The 15,000-nt window shown below is 49.9% G+C and overlaps 1 protein-coding gene across 2 annotated transcripts in view; it reads left to right on the top strand.

Moving 5' to 3' along the window:
• LOC107393946 (spectrin beta chain, non-erythrocytic 1) overlaps window positions 1-15,000 on the top strand; it is a 38,014-nt gene that overhangs the window by 22,173 nt on the left and 841 nt on the right. For both annotated transcript variants that reach the window (XM_015972600.3, XM_015972618.3), the window contains 23 exons: window positions 178-1,048; window positions 1,124-1,261; window positions 1,337-2,093; window positions 2,286-2,488; window positions 2,600-2,690; window positions 2,878-3,024; window positions 4,921-5,184; window positions 5,278-5,502; window positions 5,581-5,670; window positions 5,755-6,033; window positions 6,268-6,398; window positions 6,470-6,674; window positions 6,785-7,159; window positions 8,270-8,514; window positions 8,587-8,725; window positions 8,802-8,886; window positions 8,980-9,176; window positions 9,253-9,359; window positions 9,537-9,582; window positions 9,970-10,175; window positions 14,272-14,445; window positions 14,600-14,642; window positions 14,779-15,000. The exon at window positions 14,779-15,000 is cut by the window's right edge and continues 841 nt beyond it. In XM_015972600.3, coding sequence (XP_015828086.3) covers window positions 178-1,048; window positions 1,124-1,261; window positions 1,337-2,093; window positions 2,286-2,488; window positions 2,600-2,690; window positions 2,878-3,024; window positions 4,921-5,184; window positions 5,278-5,502; window positions 5,581-5,670; window positions 5,755-6,033; window positions 6,268-6,398; window positions 6,470-6,674; window positions 6,785-7,159; window positions 8,270-8,514; window positions 8,587-8,725; window positions 8,802-8,886; window positions 8,980-9,176; window positions 9,253-9,359; window positions 9,537-9,582; window positions 9,970-10,175; window positions 14,272-14,445; window positions 14,600-14,642; window positions 14,779-14,997 — 5,237 coding nt within the window. In that variant the 3' untranslated portion in view covers window positions 14,998-15,000. The remainder of the gene's footprint in view (window positions 1-177; window positions 1,049-1,123; window positions 1,262-1,336; window positions 2,094-2,285; window positions 2,489-2,599; window positions 2,691-2,877; window positions 3,025-4,920; window positions 5,185-5,277; window positions 5,503-5,580; window positions 5,671-5,754; window positions 6,034-6,267; window positions 6,399-6,469; window positions 6,675-6,784; window positions 7,160-8,269; window positions 8,515-8,586; window positions 8,726-8,801; window positions 8,887-8,979; window positions 9,177-9,252; window positions 9,360-9,536; window positions 9,583-9,969; window positions 10,176-14,271; window positions 14,446-14,599; window positions 14,643-14,778) is intronic.

Here is a 15,000-nt window from a genome sequence, read left to right as displayed (position 1 = left end):
TGACTGGTTCTGACCCATCTGAGCAGAACCCCAGAAGCAGCTAGACACTAACAGCAGGTTCAAACACCCACATCATTTGTGTGTATTTTCTGAATGCAACAAAAGTTCTGGTTTCAGAACCAACCACTTTTGTTTCTAACATTCAAAAGGTTCTGATGAAATTATATTCCTGTTCAGGCTACAAACCATGTGATCCTCAAGTCATCCAGGACCGAGTGGCCCACCTGGAGTTCTGCTACCAGGAGCTGACCCAGCTGGCTGCTGAGCGGCGGGCCCGTTTGGAGGAGTCTCGCCGACTCTGGAAGTTCTTTTGGGAGATGGCTGAGGAAGAGGGTTGGATCCGTGAGAAGGAGCAGATCCTGTCTTCTCTGGAGCATGGGAAGGACCTGACGGGGGCGCTGCGTCTCCTTAGCGAGCAGCGCGCCCTAGAGGATGAGATGAGCGGGCGCGCTGGACACCTGCACCACACCATCTCTGAGAGCCAGGCCATGGTCCAGGCTGGTCACTTTGGTGCTACAAAGATCCAGGAGCGTATAGCTGACCTGCAGGCTCAGTGGGCGGCGCTGGAGCAGCTCGCTGCCATCAGGAAGAGGAGGCTGGAAGAAGCTCTGGCCCTGTATCAGTTCCAGGCCGACGCAGATGATGTGGACGCATGGACACTGGACGCACTTCGGATCGTCTCCAGCGGAGAAACGGGCCATGATGAGTTCTCCACTCAGGCCCTGGTCAGAAAACACCGAGAGGCTGCTGCAGAGGTCGCCAGCTATCGGTCAGTGATCGACTCGCTCCACGAGCAGGTGGGGTCACTGCCTGGGGAGGAGGCGGAGTCTGAGGACGTGCGTGGCCGGCTAGCTGGCATCGAGGAGCGCTATAAGGAGGTGTCGGAGCTGACAAAGCTGAGGAAGCAGGCCCTGCAGGATGCACTAGCTCGCTACAAAATGTTTAGCGAGGCCAATGCCTGCGAGGTTTGGATCGACGAAAAGGAGCAGTGGCTGAACAGCATGGAGATCCCCGAAAAACTGGAGGACCTGGAGGTCATTCAGCACAGGTAGGAACAACGTGCCTCGTCTACTAAGGTCTCTGTCGTGCACTAGCGCTGATGTGGACTCGGATCTCTCTGCAGGTTTGAAAGTCTGGAACCAGAGATGAACAGCCAGGCTTCTCGTGTTGCCGTGGTGAACCAGATCGCTCGACAGCTGATTCACAACAGCCACCCTGGTGAGAAGGACATCAAGAGCCAGCAGGACAGGCTCAACAACAGGTACAGACTGAACGTCCAGGTAGCCTGACTAGGATAGGTCCTTTAGATCCTGACCATCCTCCGGGTTTCTTGCAGGTGGAGTCAATTCCGGGAGCTGGTGGACCAGAAGAAGGAATCTCTGAATTCAGCTCTGGGTGTGCAGAACTACCATCTGGACTGCAACGAGACCAAATCCTGGATCAAAGAAAAGACCAAAGTCATAGAGTCCACCCAGGACCTGGGCAACGACCTGACCGGGGTGATGGCCCTGCAGCGCAAACTGACCGGCATGGAGAGAGACCTGGTTGCCATTGAGGACAAGCTGGGTGGCCTGAGAGGGGAGGCCCAGCAGCTGGGCCAGGAGCACCCGGACCAGGCCATGGCAATCACAGGTCGGCTTGCTGAAATCACTGCCGTCTGGGAGGAGATGAAGAACACTCTGAAAACTCGAGAGGAGTCTCTGGGCGAAGCCAGGAAGCTCCAGCAGTTCCTGCGTGAGCTGGACGACTTCCAGTCCTGGTTGTCTCGGACTCAGACAGCCATCGCCTCTGAAGATATGCCCAACACGCTCGCCGAGGCTGAGAAGCTGATGGCCCAGCATGAAGGCATCAAGAACGAGATCCAGAACTATGAGGAGGATTATCAGAAGATGCGAGACATGGGGGAGATGGTGACGCAGGGCCAGACAGACGCTCAGTACATGTTCCTGCACCAGCGTCTGCAGGCGCTTCACGTTGGATGGAATGAGCTGCACAAGATGTGGGAGAACCGGCAGAACTTGCTCTCCCAGTCCCACGCTTACCAGCTGTTCCTGAGGGACACCAAGCAGGCCGAGGCCTTCCTCAACAACCAGGTGAGTCCAGAGGATTCACCTGGCCATATGGAGACCTGCAAAGACCCTCCAGACCAGGAAAAATGTTCCTGACACACAATGTTCTGATCCAGTTAAACCTAAATCACCTGCTGCTCTCCCATAGAGTCCTGTGAAGTTTTAAGAAGCTCTTTAGGTCACTTGAAGACCTCCACTGATGTTTCGGTCTTTCAGGAGTACGTCCTGGCTCACACCGAGATGCCCTCCACCCTGGAGGCTGCTGAGGCTGCCATCAAGAAGCAGGAGGATTTCATGACCACCATGGATGCCAACGAGGAGAAGATCAACGGTGTGATGGAGGCGGGTCGGAGGCTGGCCAGTGATGGAAACATCAGCGCAGACCGGATCCAGGAGAAGGTCTCCTCCATCGATGACCGGTAGCTTCCACCCCAGGAAACCTTTCAACTTCTGTTCTAGAGGGGTCAAGGGATTAAGGGTGGGGGGTGGGGGGGTTACAGGTCTTCTCTGATGGTTTCTTTACGTTCCAGGCACAAGAAGAACAGGGAGGCTGCTGTGGAGCTGCTGATGAGACTGAAGGACAATCGAGACCTGCAAAAGTTCCTGCAGGACTGTCAGGAGGTCGGCCATCTTTCTTATAGTTTAGACCAACATCTGGATTCCTACAGAAACGCCAAACAGCTGGTGTGAAGGACAAATGTTTCACTGCAGGAATCCAGCTTGTTGGTTTGGTTTAGACCTGGTGGGTGGGATGAACTACCTTTAAGAATGAAAGCGTACTGGTTCTGATGGACCTCTGTCTTTGCAGTTGTCCCTGTGGATCAGTGAGAAGATGTTGACGGCCCAGGACCTGACCTACGATGAGGCCAGGAACCTACACAGCAAGTGGCTGAAGCACCAGGCCTTCATGGCCGAGCTGCAGTCCAACAAGGAGTGGCTGGACAAGATCCAGAAGGTATTGAGGGTCCTGAGCAGATGAGCAGGTCATCACCACCTTCAGGGTCAAGTCAGCCAGTGGCGATGACTAAGTTTAGTGGGGCGGGGCCCAACTCCCTTCCTACGGTATTTCAGAGAAAGGTCAGCCCGCCCATCTCTTACCGCGTAAAGGGTTTGGTTGAAACGCTTTTCGTGAACGTTAAAAGTACAATACGTAAAAATCTTACACTGAAATGATCACAAAGCAGTCTAACGTCTCCATGGCGTTGGAAGGAAGGTTGCATTGAAACCGATTTCCTTCCTCGCCGACTGGGAGGTTGTCAGTTTTTCTCCGGGGGTGCTGAGCCAGTAAACAGGAGCGACCCAGAAGTTATTCCTTGTACCCGTAAGAGGTCACAACATCTTTTGTTTTACTCTAACACTGAGCGAAGCAGGGGAGAGGCTAACGTTGCGCTAACAATGCTAATGGTGTTAGAAGCAAATAGCCAACTCTAAAAATATCTCAAGCTACTTTTCCACAATTGTGTTTGTGTTTACGAACACATTTGACTATCGCAGAATTGTATTTTGAAATGCTTTATTTTGTTAAATTTACCGGCCTGCCTCTTATGTCTAGGTTTGACTTCCTGCCAGAATTGACGCGGTTCGCCTGCGGCTCGTGAAAAAAGTAGAGCAGATGCCGAAACGATCGCTGCACGGCGCGGGCTGGAGCGCCGGTGCGAGCGGCGCTTCGGCGGCCCATGTGGTCTATAGAATAGGATAACAAGGGCGCCGAATGGTCTGCGCAGTGGTGCAGTGGTTAGAGCTGTTGCCTTGCAGCAAGAAGGTCCTGGGTTCGCTTCCCGGCCTGGGATCGTTCTGCATGGAGTTTGCATGTTCTCCCTGTGCATGCGTGGGTTCTCTCCGGGTGCTCCGGCTTCCTCCCACAGTCCAACAACATGACTGTTAGGTTGACTGGTCTGTCTAAATTGTGTGTGTGTGTGCATGACTGTTTGTCCTGTGTGTCTCTGTGTTGCCCTGTGATGGACTGGTGCTCTGTCCAGGGTGTACCCCGCCTGATTGGCCGTTGACCGCTGGAGATAGGCACCAGCCACAACCCCCCCCCCCCGACCCTGCTTGGACAAAGCGGGCTCAGAAGATGGATGGATGGAAGGGCGCCGAATGAAGGCGGGCCCAATATCGCGGCGCTTCGGCGGCCGGTCTGTCCCCGGCCTTACTCTGAGAGGCGCTATACGAGTGCGGGTCATTCATCATTTATAAAACCGACCAAAGTGCTTCACAGAAGCTAAAAACATTGAAAAACAACACACAACATAAGAATGCATAAAGACTAAAGCTTAAGACCGATCACTAGAAAGACTTTCATGCTGAGTTAAAAGCCAAATCATTAAAACCGGTTTTCAAAAGAGATTTAAAGCCAGACGGTGGAGAGGCCGACCTCGTGCTCAAAGGCAGCGCTTCCCAGTGCATTCCAGCAGTGTTGCTGGTGGAAATGTTATGGAAACAATTCAGATTTCTTGTAGAGATTCGCCAGTAAGCTAAAGTTACACATCAATAATAAAAATATCTTTTATATATAAACACACAGCGCCCCCTATGGCCAAGCCGCCACTGAAACCAGGTTTTTTTTTACAGTCGCTCGTTTCACACAACCAACAGAACTCACACAGTCCAGAAGACCATCAGAACTTTTGATCCAGTTCTGTGGATTTTCCATCAGCAGTCCCTAACCCCATATGAAGAGGTCAGAGGGCGTCAGAACTAAAGAGACAGTGTCAGGAAGTTCTAGGGTTCCTCTGATCTGAGAATTGGATCCCAATCAGTTCTTCTAGGTGAATGTTTGGTACCAGGCAGGTCGTGTCTGTTTAACTGTTTTTACCTGTTAGAAGAGGTGACCATCTCTGTCCGGCTTCAGGATGGGATGCTCCTGGTGTCGGAGAAGCCGGAGACCGAGGTGGAGGTGAAGGAGAAACTGGCGTCGCTGCGCTCCTTGTGGGAGAATCTGGAGTCCACAACAGAGACCAAAGCTCAGTGTCTGTTTGACGCCAACAAGGCGGAGCTGTTCACTCAGAGCTGCACCGACCTGGACAAGTGGCTGGCGGGTCTGGAGGGCCAGATCCAGTCCGATGACTACGGGAAAGACCTGACCTCCGTCAACATCCTGCTGAAGAAGCAGCAGGTACGGGTCCACTGCAGCTGCCTGGTACCAGCTCTGTTGTTTGTGTCAGACTTCAGTAGCATCATGACCGACTCCTCCTCCTCATCCTGCTAGATGCTGGAGAACCAGGTGGAGGTGCGTCAGAGGGAGGTGGTGGAGCTGCAGAGCCAGGTAAAGGCTCTGGGTCAGGAGGTGAAGGACACTGACGAGGTGGACGGACGGAGGCAGCTGGTAGAAAATAAGTTCCAGGATCTGCTTGAGCCGCTGCGGCGCCGCAGAAACTTCCTGGTGGCGTCGAGGGAAGTTCATCAGTTCAACCGCGATGTGGAGGACGAGATCGTACGTAGACACCCTGACTCCTCCCACCTGCAAACCAGGCTCCTTGTGTCAAACCCTCATGCTTCTTGTCTTCTGCAGCTCTGGGCCCAGGAGAGGATCCCTGTGGCCAGATCCACCGACCACGGTCATAACCTGCAGACGGTTCAGCTGCTCATCAAGAAGAACCAGGTGAGTTCCTTTTCGTGAGCTCAGAGCTACAGTGGCTTCCTGGTGGCTTCCTAACGCTCCTCCTGGTGGCGTTTTGGACCTCAGACGCTGCAGAAGGAGATCCAGGGTCATCAGCCTCGCATCGATGACATCCTGGAACGCAGCCAGAACCTCCAGCAGGACGAGTCCTCCAACTTGGATCTGATCCGCCAGCGTCTGGCTGATCTGCGGCAGCTGTGGGAGGAGCTGATGGAGGAGGTGGAACAGCGGCACCGGCGGCTCCAGAAGGCCCACAAAGCCCAGCAGTACTACTTTGATGCTGCTGAGGCTGAAGCCTGGATGAGCGAACAGGAGCTCTACATGATGTCGGAGGAGAAGGCCAAGGTAGGGGTCACCTGGTCCAGTCCTAGTGCCAGAACCGATTTGGTCCTTGTACCGACCTGGTACCCTTCTGGTCCTGGTTCCCAGTCCAGTCTTGGTATCAGGTTCAGTACCCAGTCCCATCACGGTACCAGCTGTGGTACTGGGCCAATGAGCTACCGGGTCCAATCCTGGTACCCGTCAGGTTCAGGTACCGGGTCCAGTCCCGTTCTGATACCAACTCTTTGCTGTGAGCAGGACGAGCTGAGTGCCGTCACGATGCTGAAGAAGCACCAGATCATGGAGCAGGCGGTGGAGGACTACGCCGAGACCGTCCACCTGTTGTCCAAAACCAGCCGTGGCCTGGTGGCCGACCGACACCCGGACAGGTGATCTCCTGAAGCTGAACCAGTACCGGGCTGACCCGGTTCTGTCACTAACAGAACTCTGTGTGTTTCAGCGAGCGCGTCAGCATGAGGCAGTCTCAAGTGGACAAGCTGTACGCCGGCCTGAAGGACCTGTCTGAAGAGAGGCGGGGCAAACTGGATGAGAGGCTCCGCCTCTTCCAACTGAACCGGGAGGTTGATGACCTGGAGCAGTGGATCGCTGAACGAGAGGTGGTGGCTGGGTCACACGAGTTAGGACAGGACTACGAGCACGTCACGGTGCGTTACCGACCCATCACCGGGGGGGGGGGGGGGGGGGGGGGGGTTCTACTGCCCAACCCGGTCCACCTGCGCAGGTACCGGAGCTGACCTGATTTCTGTGGTTCCAGATGCTGCAGGAACGTTTCCGGGAGTTTGCACGCGACACCGGGAACATCGGACAGGAGCGCGTGGACGCCGTGAACCGGCTAGCAGATGAGTTGATTAACGCGGGGCACGGAGACGCCGCCACGGTGGCGGAGTGGAAGGACGGACTGAACGACGCCTGGGCGGACCTTTTGGAGCTCATCGACACGCGCACGCAGATCCTCGCCGCCTCCTTTGAGCTACACAAGTTCTACCATGACGCCAAGGAGATCCTGGCACGCATCGCCGATAAGCAGAAGAAACTTCCAGAAGAAGTGGGCCGGGACCAGAACACGGTGGAGACGCTGCAGAGGATGCACACGACCTTTGAACATGACATCCAGGCGCTGGGAACACAGGTAACGCGGGGGGGGGCTGGAAGATGCTCCACCTCTCTTACAGGGCTCTTCGGTTCTGATGCTGGATCCAAATTTCAGGACTCGATGTCCTTGAAGTTGTTGAGAACACTCATTAAGGTCAGTGAGGTCAGGTGACATGTTTTCTCCATCAGACCGCCTGTCCTCTCCGTCTAGCGTGGACATTGTTGTCCCTCGTCTTTGAGATCTAAACGGACACCGGGTGGTCCGGCTGTTTTGGACCGTCCTGCTGCTGTTTAGTTCCTCCATCACGGTGGTCAGAAAGTCCCTGGCTGGGCTCAACTGCTCGGCTGGTCTTAGATTTAGTCCCGAGGGTGGACATGTCTCTGTTTCACAGAGGTGTTGGCTTCGAAATGTGCTGGAAAATCAGGGCTTGGAAAAGGTCTTCTCAGTTTCTTCTGAGCTCCAGATCCGTGTGAAAATCAACATTCTTCTGCGTGTTCCTCCTTCCTTTCATTGGTTTGGATGTTCTCCTAGACAGGTCAGATGAAGGTCTATAGTCCTCTTGGTGGTGAGATTTATAAAGTAGACTCTGGACCGGAGACCCAGACCCTTACAAGGTCCATGAAGGGTAACTTGATGTCTCTGGTGTCCTCCCTGGTGAATTTGATGTCCACCTGATTTAAAGAATCCATTAGATGCTTCCACTTCTTCAGGTAGAACTAGGTGGACCCCACAGTCAACCTATCAAAACCAGCAGCTTGGTGTTGTTCCCTCCTCAGAGTTCAGTTCTGTGTGTTCCACCTCCTCCACGCAGAACCTCTCCACAGAGGGAGAAGCTGGAGATCTCATGGTGCTTCTGCCTGTAGAAGCGGTCTTTTCATCTGAAACAGTTGGTGGAGAAGAAAGTCTGGAACAAGTCCAGAGTCCTGGTCCTGCCATCCCGACCAGGAAGGCTTTTGGATGAGAGGTAGAACGTCCTCCAGAACCAGGATGGGTCCAGATAAGAGTTTAGTCTTAGTCTGGTGAAGAAGTGAAGAACAGACTCGCTTCGTTAAAATCAAAATTGTTTTTCTGAGCAGGTCAGAAGAAAGGTTTATTCAGGTTCCTGGTTTCATCCCAAGGTTCTGGACTGATTCGTGCCGTTTTCAGGTGAGACAGCTGCAGGAGGACGCCATGCGTCTGCAGGCTGCGTACGCCGGGGACAAGGCAGATGACATCCAGTGCCGGGAAAGCGAAGTGCTGGAGGCATGGAAGAGCCTGCTTGGGGCCTGTGACGGACGTAGGCTCCGCCTCCTAGACACTGGAGACAAGTTCCGCTTCTTCAGCATGGTCCGGGACCTGATGCTGTGGATGGAGGACGTGATCCGGCTCATTGAAGCCCAGGAAAACCCCAGGTAGGCCCACGGACTGCAGCTCCCCGCTGACTGGCGCGCCTCTCAGGCTGATGGAGATGTTTGTGTCTTCAGAGATGTCTCATCCGTAGAGCTTCTGATGAACAACCATCAGGGCATCAAGGCAGAGATCGACGCTCGCAACGACAGCTTCACCACCTGCATCGAGCTGGGGAAGGCTCTGCTGGCCCGGAAACATTATGCTTCAGAGGAGGTGAGCAGGTGGATCACAGGTGACTCGTCTGTTCACAGCAGATGTTTTCACATTCCAGATGTTTTCTGTTGTTCAGATCAAAGAGAGGCTGCTGCAGCTGACCGACAAGAGGAAGGAGATGATCGATAAGTGGGAGGATCGATGGGAGTGGCTCCGCCTCAGTAAGATTCACTTCCTGGTTACTTCCTGTTGGACATCAGTCATGAAGAGCTGCCGATCTCTGATGACGCTCTAACCGTCCTTCTGCTCCTCAGTCCTGGAGGTGCACCAGTTTTCCCGGGATGCGGGCGTGGCCGAGGCCTGGCTGCTGGGCCAGGAGCCATACCTGTCCAGCAGGGAGGTGGGGCAGAGTGTGGACGAGGTGGAGAAGCTCATCAAACGCCACGAAGCCTTCGAGAAGTCCGCGGCCACCTGGGAGGAGCGCTTCTCCGCCTTGGAGAGGCTGACCACGGTTAGGAGGGGTGACGGAGGGGGCGCAGTGATGATGATGAGGAGGATTATGATGAGGAAGATGACTTGTTTTCCAGCTGGAGCTGCTGGAAGTGAGGAGGCAGCAGGAGGAGGAGGAGAGGAGGAGAAAGCCACCTTCTCCAGAACCCGCTGTGGTCCAGCAGGATGACATTCAGCAGCAGAGGTGAAACTCCAACAGGCACCAGAACCGGGTTCATCAGATGTCCTACTAACACACACACACACACACACACACACACACACACACACACACACACACACACACACACACACCGTCTTTCAGCAGCGGGCGATCAAATCCTTACCAGCCAATAAGATCTATGTTTGTGTTTTTCTGCAGCGCTGTGACTCAGAACGGACTCGGGTCGGATCAGAACTCTCCTCAGGTTGGTTCCTCCTCTTCATCGCTTCACGCCTCTCTGACACCTCAGCTCTTTTATTTTGAAATTCGGTATGCTAAACTTATTTTATAAGAAAAACGTCAGAATAAACCTGCAGGTGTCTCTTTCACAATAAGAGTCTCCCTTTTCCTTCACAAGAATGCGATTGGCTCTGCGGTTCTGTTGACTTCAGTTAAAACAGGAAATGTGTTGGTTTGGTCTGAAACTGAAGGGAACCTGTTTAGGCCTTGTTGGTGAATTTTGTACGTTTCTTCGGGGGTTTAAGTCGTCTCCCGTCTGAAGCTTTTAGAATGAAATCTGTTAAATCTGAATCCTAAAGACAGATGGGACAGAAGCTCTTCCTGGATTTAAATCAGATCCTTTGCTCTTCAGGTGGAAGGTGGAGACCTGGTGAACGGACTTGCTGAACGCAGCTCCAAAGAGCCAAGCCCCGCCCCCTCGCCAACCACCGGTAGGAAGACCAAAAGTAGCCAGTTGTCCACGCTGCCCAACAAGACCCAGGACACGCCCTCCCAGCTCGAAGGCTTCCTGCACCGCAAACGCGAGTGGGAGGGGCACAATAAGAAGGCCTCCAACAGGTTAGAGCCAATGAGCCACGGGGCTCCGCCCCCTATCAGCAGTGTTGGGCAAGTTACTTCCAAACTGTAATGCATTATTTATTACTCGTTACCCTCATTTTAAAGTAATTCATTACATTACAATATTACTGATTTTAAAATGTAAGAGATTACACTACTTTTGCATTACTTTAAGTTACTTTCACCAGTACAACTTCAATATGAATCTGGTCATGTGACGCTCAGTGTAACAGTGCTTTGATTGTTTATTAAATAAAAACAACAACAATCTGTACTCTCAGCACACTGCCATCTTAGATTACCTGAGCAGGGAGTGAGGTGGTGGGGGTGTCATGACTCGAGGTAGGTGTCCAACCCAAGACGTGCAGAATCAGACTCGACGAGCAGGTTGAGTAAAAGGAAAATTCTTTATTCAACAAACGGGAACAAAAGTAGCACAGGGAAGTCCCGTGGGGGGAGAGCGGTACAGCTCTTGTCCATGTAGCGCTCTGGGTGAACGAGGGAGGCGGGGAAGCCGAGGTGAGCGCTCTGGGATGGGTGAGGTAGCAGAGAGGGACCAGACGGGAACAACGGAGGAGGATGGGACGTGGTGCATGTAATCCAGAGTTCAAAACGGCAAGGGCGAGGCAGGTTGTGTGGAGATCCCGAGGGAAGGCAAACAAACGCCAGACTTGAGGGTAATCCAAAGACGTAATCCAAACACAGTCCGAGTTAAAAAATCCGAGGAATCCAAACGAGTCAAAGGGAACAAACAAGAGCAAGTACGGGTGGCTGGGGCTACCTAAACTGGAGCAATCATCCGGTGTAGCGAGGTGTCTCCATCCTCCTTTTATACCAGAGTTCCTGATTGGGAATCTTCTGCAGCTGCAGCCCCCTCCGCCCCTCACCTGTGGGGAATCAGCTCGAGAACGGTTAGATTGGAGATGGTGTCACTCACCTCGGCTCGGGAACATGACGGGGGGCTCCAAGCCTATATTTGCCTTGGTCCCCAAATGCCTTGATACGGCCCTGGACGTGAGACTGACTTCTGGGGTGATCTGATTCTATCACATGTATAAATATTAAATGCTTATATATTATTGCTTTTCACTGGTAAAAGTGTGTGTTGGGGATAAATCTACCTACTTTTTTCGTTTTTTCTTGATTTTATGTGAATAATTTCCGGCCCTTCCTCTCTCTAACCTTCCTGCATGCTGCATGTTTTCTCCGTCTTCTAGAAAAACTGTTTCCTAGATTTCCTACTTTCTAACTAATCAGCCAACGGGATCTACCGAACACAAAAACAGCTTCATATGCGCTGCGCTCCAGCAGCGATGAGTTGAAATCACCGGGGCACAGATGATGAATCAGCTGAAAAGTACATGAAGTACCAGAGAATATGGGCGGATATAAACGATCGCAGGTGAATGACTTTGTTTTGGTGGAGCGGTTTTGTGAATATAACAGCGGCCGCGCGCAGGACGCAGCTGGAGTATTTGAGCCGTCACCGCTGCGTCCTCTCTGCTCAGAGAATGCCCGCGAAGCTGAGTCCATGAATAACGTCATATATGTGGATACTGGATCTTTTTTCAGGCTTCCCGCAATTTGAATTTTTAGGAAACCCACATCTTGATTCTGGGTTTAAAAATGCGTTGTAATTACCGCGTAACTGACAACTGTACCGAGTAAATATTACCGTTTTCTTTCCCTGTAATGCCTTACATTACCACATTACAGCAAAAAGCAATGCATTACAGTAATTAATTACTTTTGTACCGTGTTACTGACAGGTGTACCGAGTAAATATTACCATTTTCTTTCCCTGTAATGCCTTACATTACCACATTACAGCAAAAAGCAATGCATTACAGTAATTAATTACTTTTGTACCGCGTTACTGACAACTGTACTGAGTAAATATTACCATTTTCTTTCCCTGTAATGCCTTACATTACCACATTACAGCAAAAAGCAATGCATTACGGTAATTAATTACTTTTGTACTGCGTTACTGACAACTGTACTGAGTAAATTTACCATTTTCTTTCCCTGTAATGCCTTACATTACCACATTACAGCAAAAAGCAATGCATTACAGTAATTAATTACTTTTGTACTGTGTTACTGACAGGTGTACCGAGTAAATATTACCATTTTCTTTCCCTGTAATGCCTTACATTACCACATTACAGCAAAAAGCAATGCATTACAGTAATTAATTACTTTTGTACCGCGTTACTGACAGTTGTACCGAGTAAATATTACCATTTTCTTTCCCTGTAATGCCTTACATTACCACATTACAGCAAAAAGCAATGCATTACAGTAATTAATTACTTTTGTACCGCGTTACTGACAACTGTACTGAGTAAATATTACCATTTTCTTTCCCTGTAATGCCTTACATTACCACATTACAGCAAAAAGCAATGCATTACAGTAATTAATTACTTTTGTACCGCGTTACTGACAACTGTACTGAGTAAATATTACCATTTTCTTTCCCTGTAATGCCTTACATTACCACATTACAGCAAAAAGCAATGCATTACAGTAATTAATTACTTTTGTACTGCGTTACTGACAACTGTACTGAGTAAATATTACCATTTTCTTTCCCTGTAATGCCTTACATTACCACATTACAGCAAAAAGCAATGCATTACAGTAATTAATTACTTTTGTACCGTGTTACTGACAGGTGTACCGAGTAAATATTACCATTTTCTTTCCCTGTAATGCCTTACATTACCACATTACAGCAAAAAGCAATGCATTACAGTAATTAATTACTTTTGTACCGCGTTACTGACAACTGTACTGAGTAAATATTACCATTTTCTTTCCCTGTAATGCCTTACATTACCACATTACAGCAAAAAGCAATGCATTACAGTAATTAATTACTTTTGTACTGCGTTACTGACAACTGTACTGAGTAAATATTACCATTTTCTTTCCCTGTAATGCCTTACATTACCACATTACAGCAAAAAGCAATGCATTACAGTAATTAATTACTTTTGTACCGCGTTACTGACAACTGTACTGAGTAAATATTACCATTTTCTTTCCCTGTAATGCCTTACATTACCACATTACAGCAAAAAGCAATGCATTACAGTAATTAATTACTTTTGTACTGCGTTACTGACAACTGTACTGAGTAAATATTACCATTTTCTTTCCCTGTAATGCCTTACATTACCACATTACAGCAAAAAGCAATGCATTACAGTAATTAATTACTTTTGTACCGTGTTACTGACAGGTGTACCGAGTAAATATTACCATTTTCTTTCCCTGTAATGCCTTACATTACCACATTACAGCAAAAAGCAATGCATTACAGTAATTAATTACTTTTGTACCGCGTTACTGACAACTGTACTGAGTAAATATTACCATTTTCTTTCCCTGTAATGCCTTACATTACCACATTACAGCAAAAAGCAATGCATTACAGTAATTAATTACTTTTGTACTGCGTTACTGACAACTGTACTGAGTAAATATTACCATTTTCTTTCCCTGTAATGCCTTACATTACCACATTACAGCAAAAAGCAATGCATTACAGTAATTAATTACTTTTGTACCGCGTTACTGACAGTTGTACCGAGTAAATATTACCATTTTCTTTCCCTGTAATGCCTTACATTACCACATTACAACAAAAAGCAATGCATTACAGTAATTAATTACTTTTGTACCGCGTTACTGACAACTGTACTGAGTAAATATTACCATTTTCTTTCCCTGTAATGCCTTACATTACCACATTACAGCAAAAAGCAATGCATTACAGTAATTAATTACTTTTGTACTGCGTTACTGACAACTGTACTGAGTAAATATTACCATTTTCTTTCCCTGTAATGCCTTACATTACCACATTACAGCAAAAAGCAATGCATTACAGTAATTAATTACTTTTGTACCGCGTTACTGACAACTGTACCGAGTAAATATTACCATTTTCTTTCCCTGTAATGCCTTACATTACCACATTACAGCAAAAAGCAATGCATTACAGTAATTAATTACTTTTGTACCGCGTTACTCCCAACACTGGCTATCGGTGCATCACCTGACTTAGTTGCTCTGTGATTGGCAGGTCGTGGCACCACGTGTACTGCGTGATCAAAAACCAAGATCTAGTTTTCTACAAAGACAGCAAGGCGGCGGGTCAGAACGTGGCGTACCACGGCGAGCCGCCCGTCAGCCTGAAGGACGCCAGCTGCGACGTCGCCTCAGAGTACAAGAAGAAGAAACACGTCTTCAAACTCAGGTAACGCTGGTGGGTGGAGTCACGGATTGTCATGGAAACGGTCAGAGTTCTGTGTGGTTTGAACCTTCAGGTTCTTTCAGAATAGTAGTCCTCTATTAAACGGGTCACGACGAGCTGCCTGATGACATCACTTCCTGTGGTTGTTCTCTTTCAGAGTCACAGATGGAAACGAGTACCTGTTCCAAGCCAAAGATGAGGTGAGTTTGGTTCTGTCTAGTTGTGGTACAACCGGACCCTCTGGGCCCCTTTAGGTTCTGGAGAATTAGATGGAACCTTCAAAGGTCCAGATCGGCAGCGTGTGTTCTGATCCTTCTGACCCGTGTCGTCCTTCAGGAGGAGATGAGCACCTGGATCCAGGCCATTCTGAATGCCGGCACTGCCGACCGCTCCGAGATTCAGAGCAGCAACCCCGGCACGCCAAGTTCTGGCCGCGCTCAGACGCTGCCGGCGACCGTCGTGCTCGGTACCGAGTCCAGTCCCGGCAAGAGGGAGAAGGACAAGGAGAAGGACAAGGAGAAGCGCTTCAGTCTGTTCAGCAAAAAGAAACAGTAGAAG

This window comes from Nothobranchius furzeri, chromosome 6, assembly GCF_043380555.1.
Source record: "Nothobranchius furzeri strain GRZ-AD chromosome 6, NfurGRZ-RIMD1, whole genome shotgun sequence".
In the NCBI taxonomy this organism is placed as follows: domain Eukaryota; kingdom Metazoa; phylum Chordata; class Actinopteri; order Cyprinodontiformes; family Nothobranchiidae; genus Nothobranchius; species Nothobranchius furzeri.
Note: the sequence above shows the minus strand (reverse complement) of the source record. Positions and strands in the feature narration are given on the sequence as shown.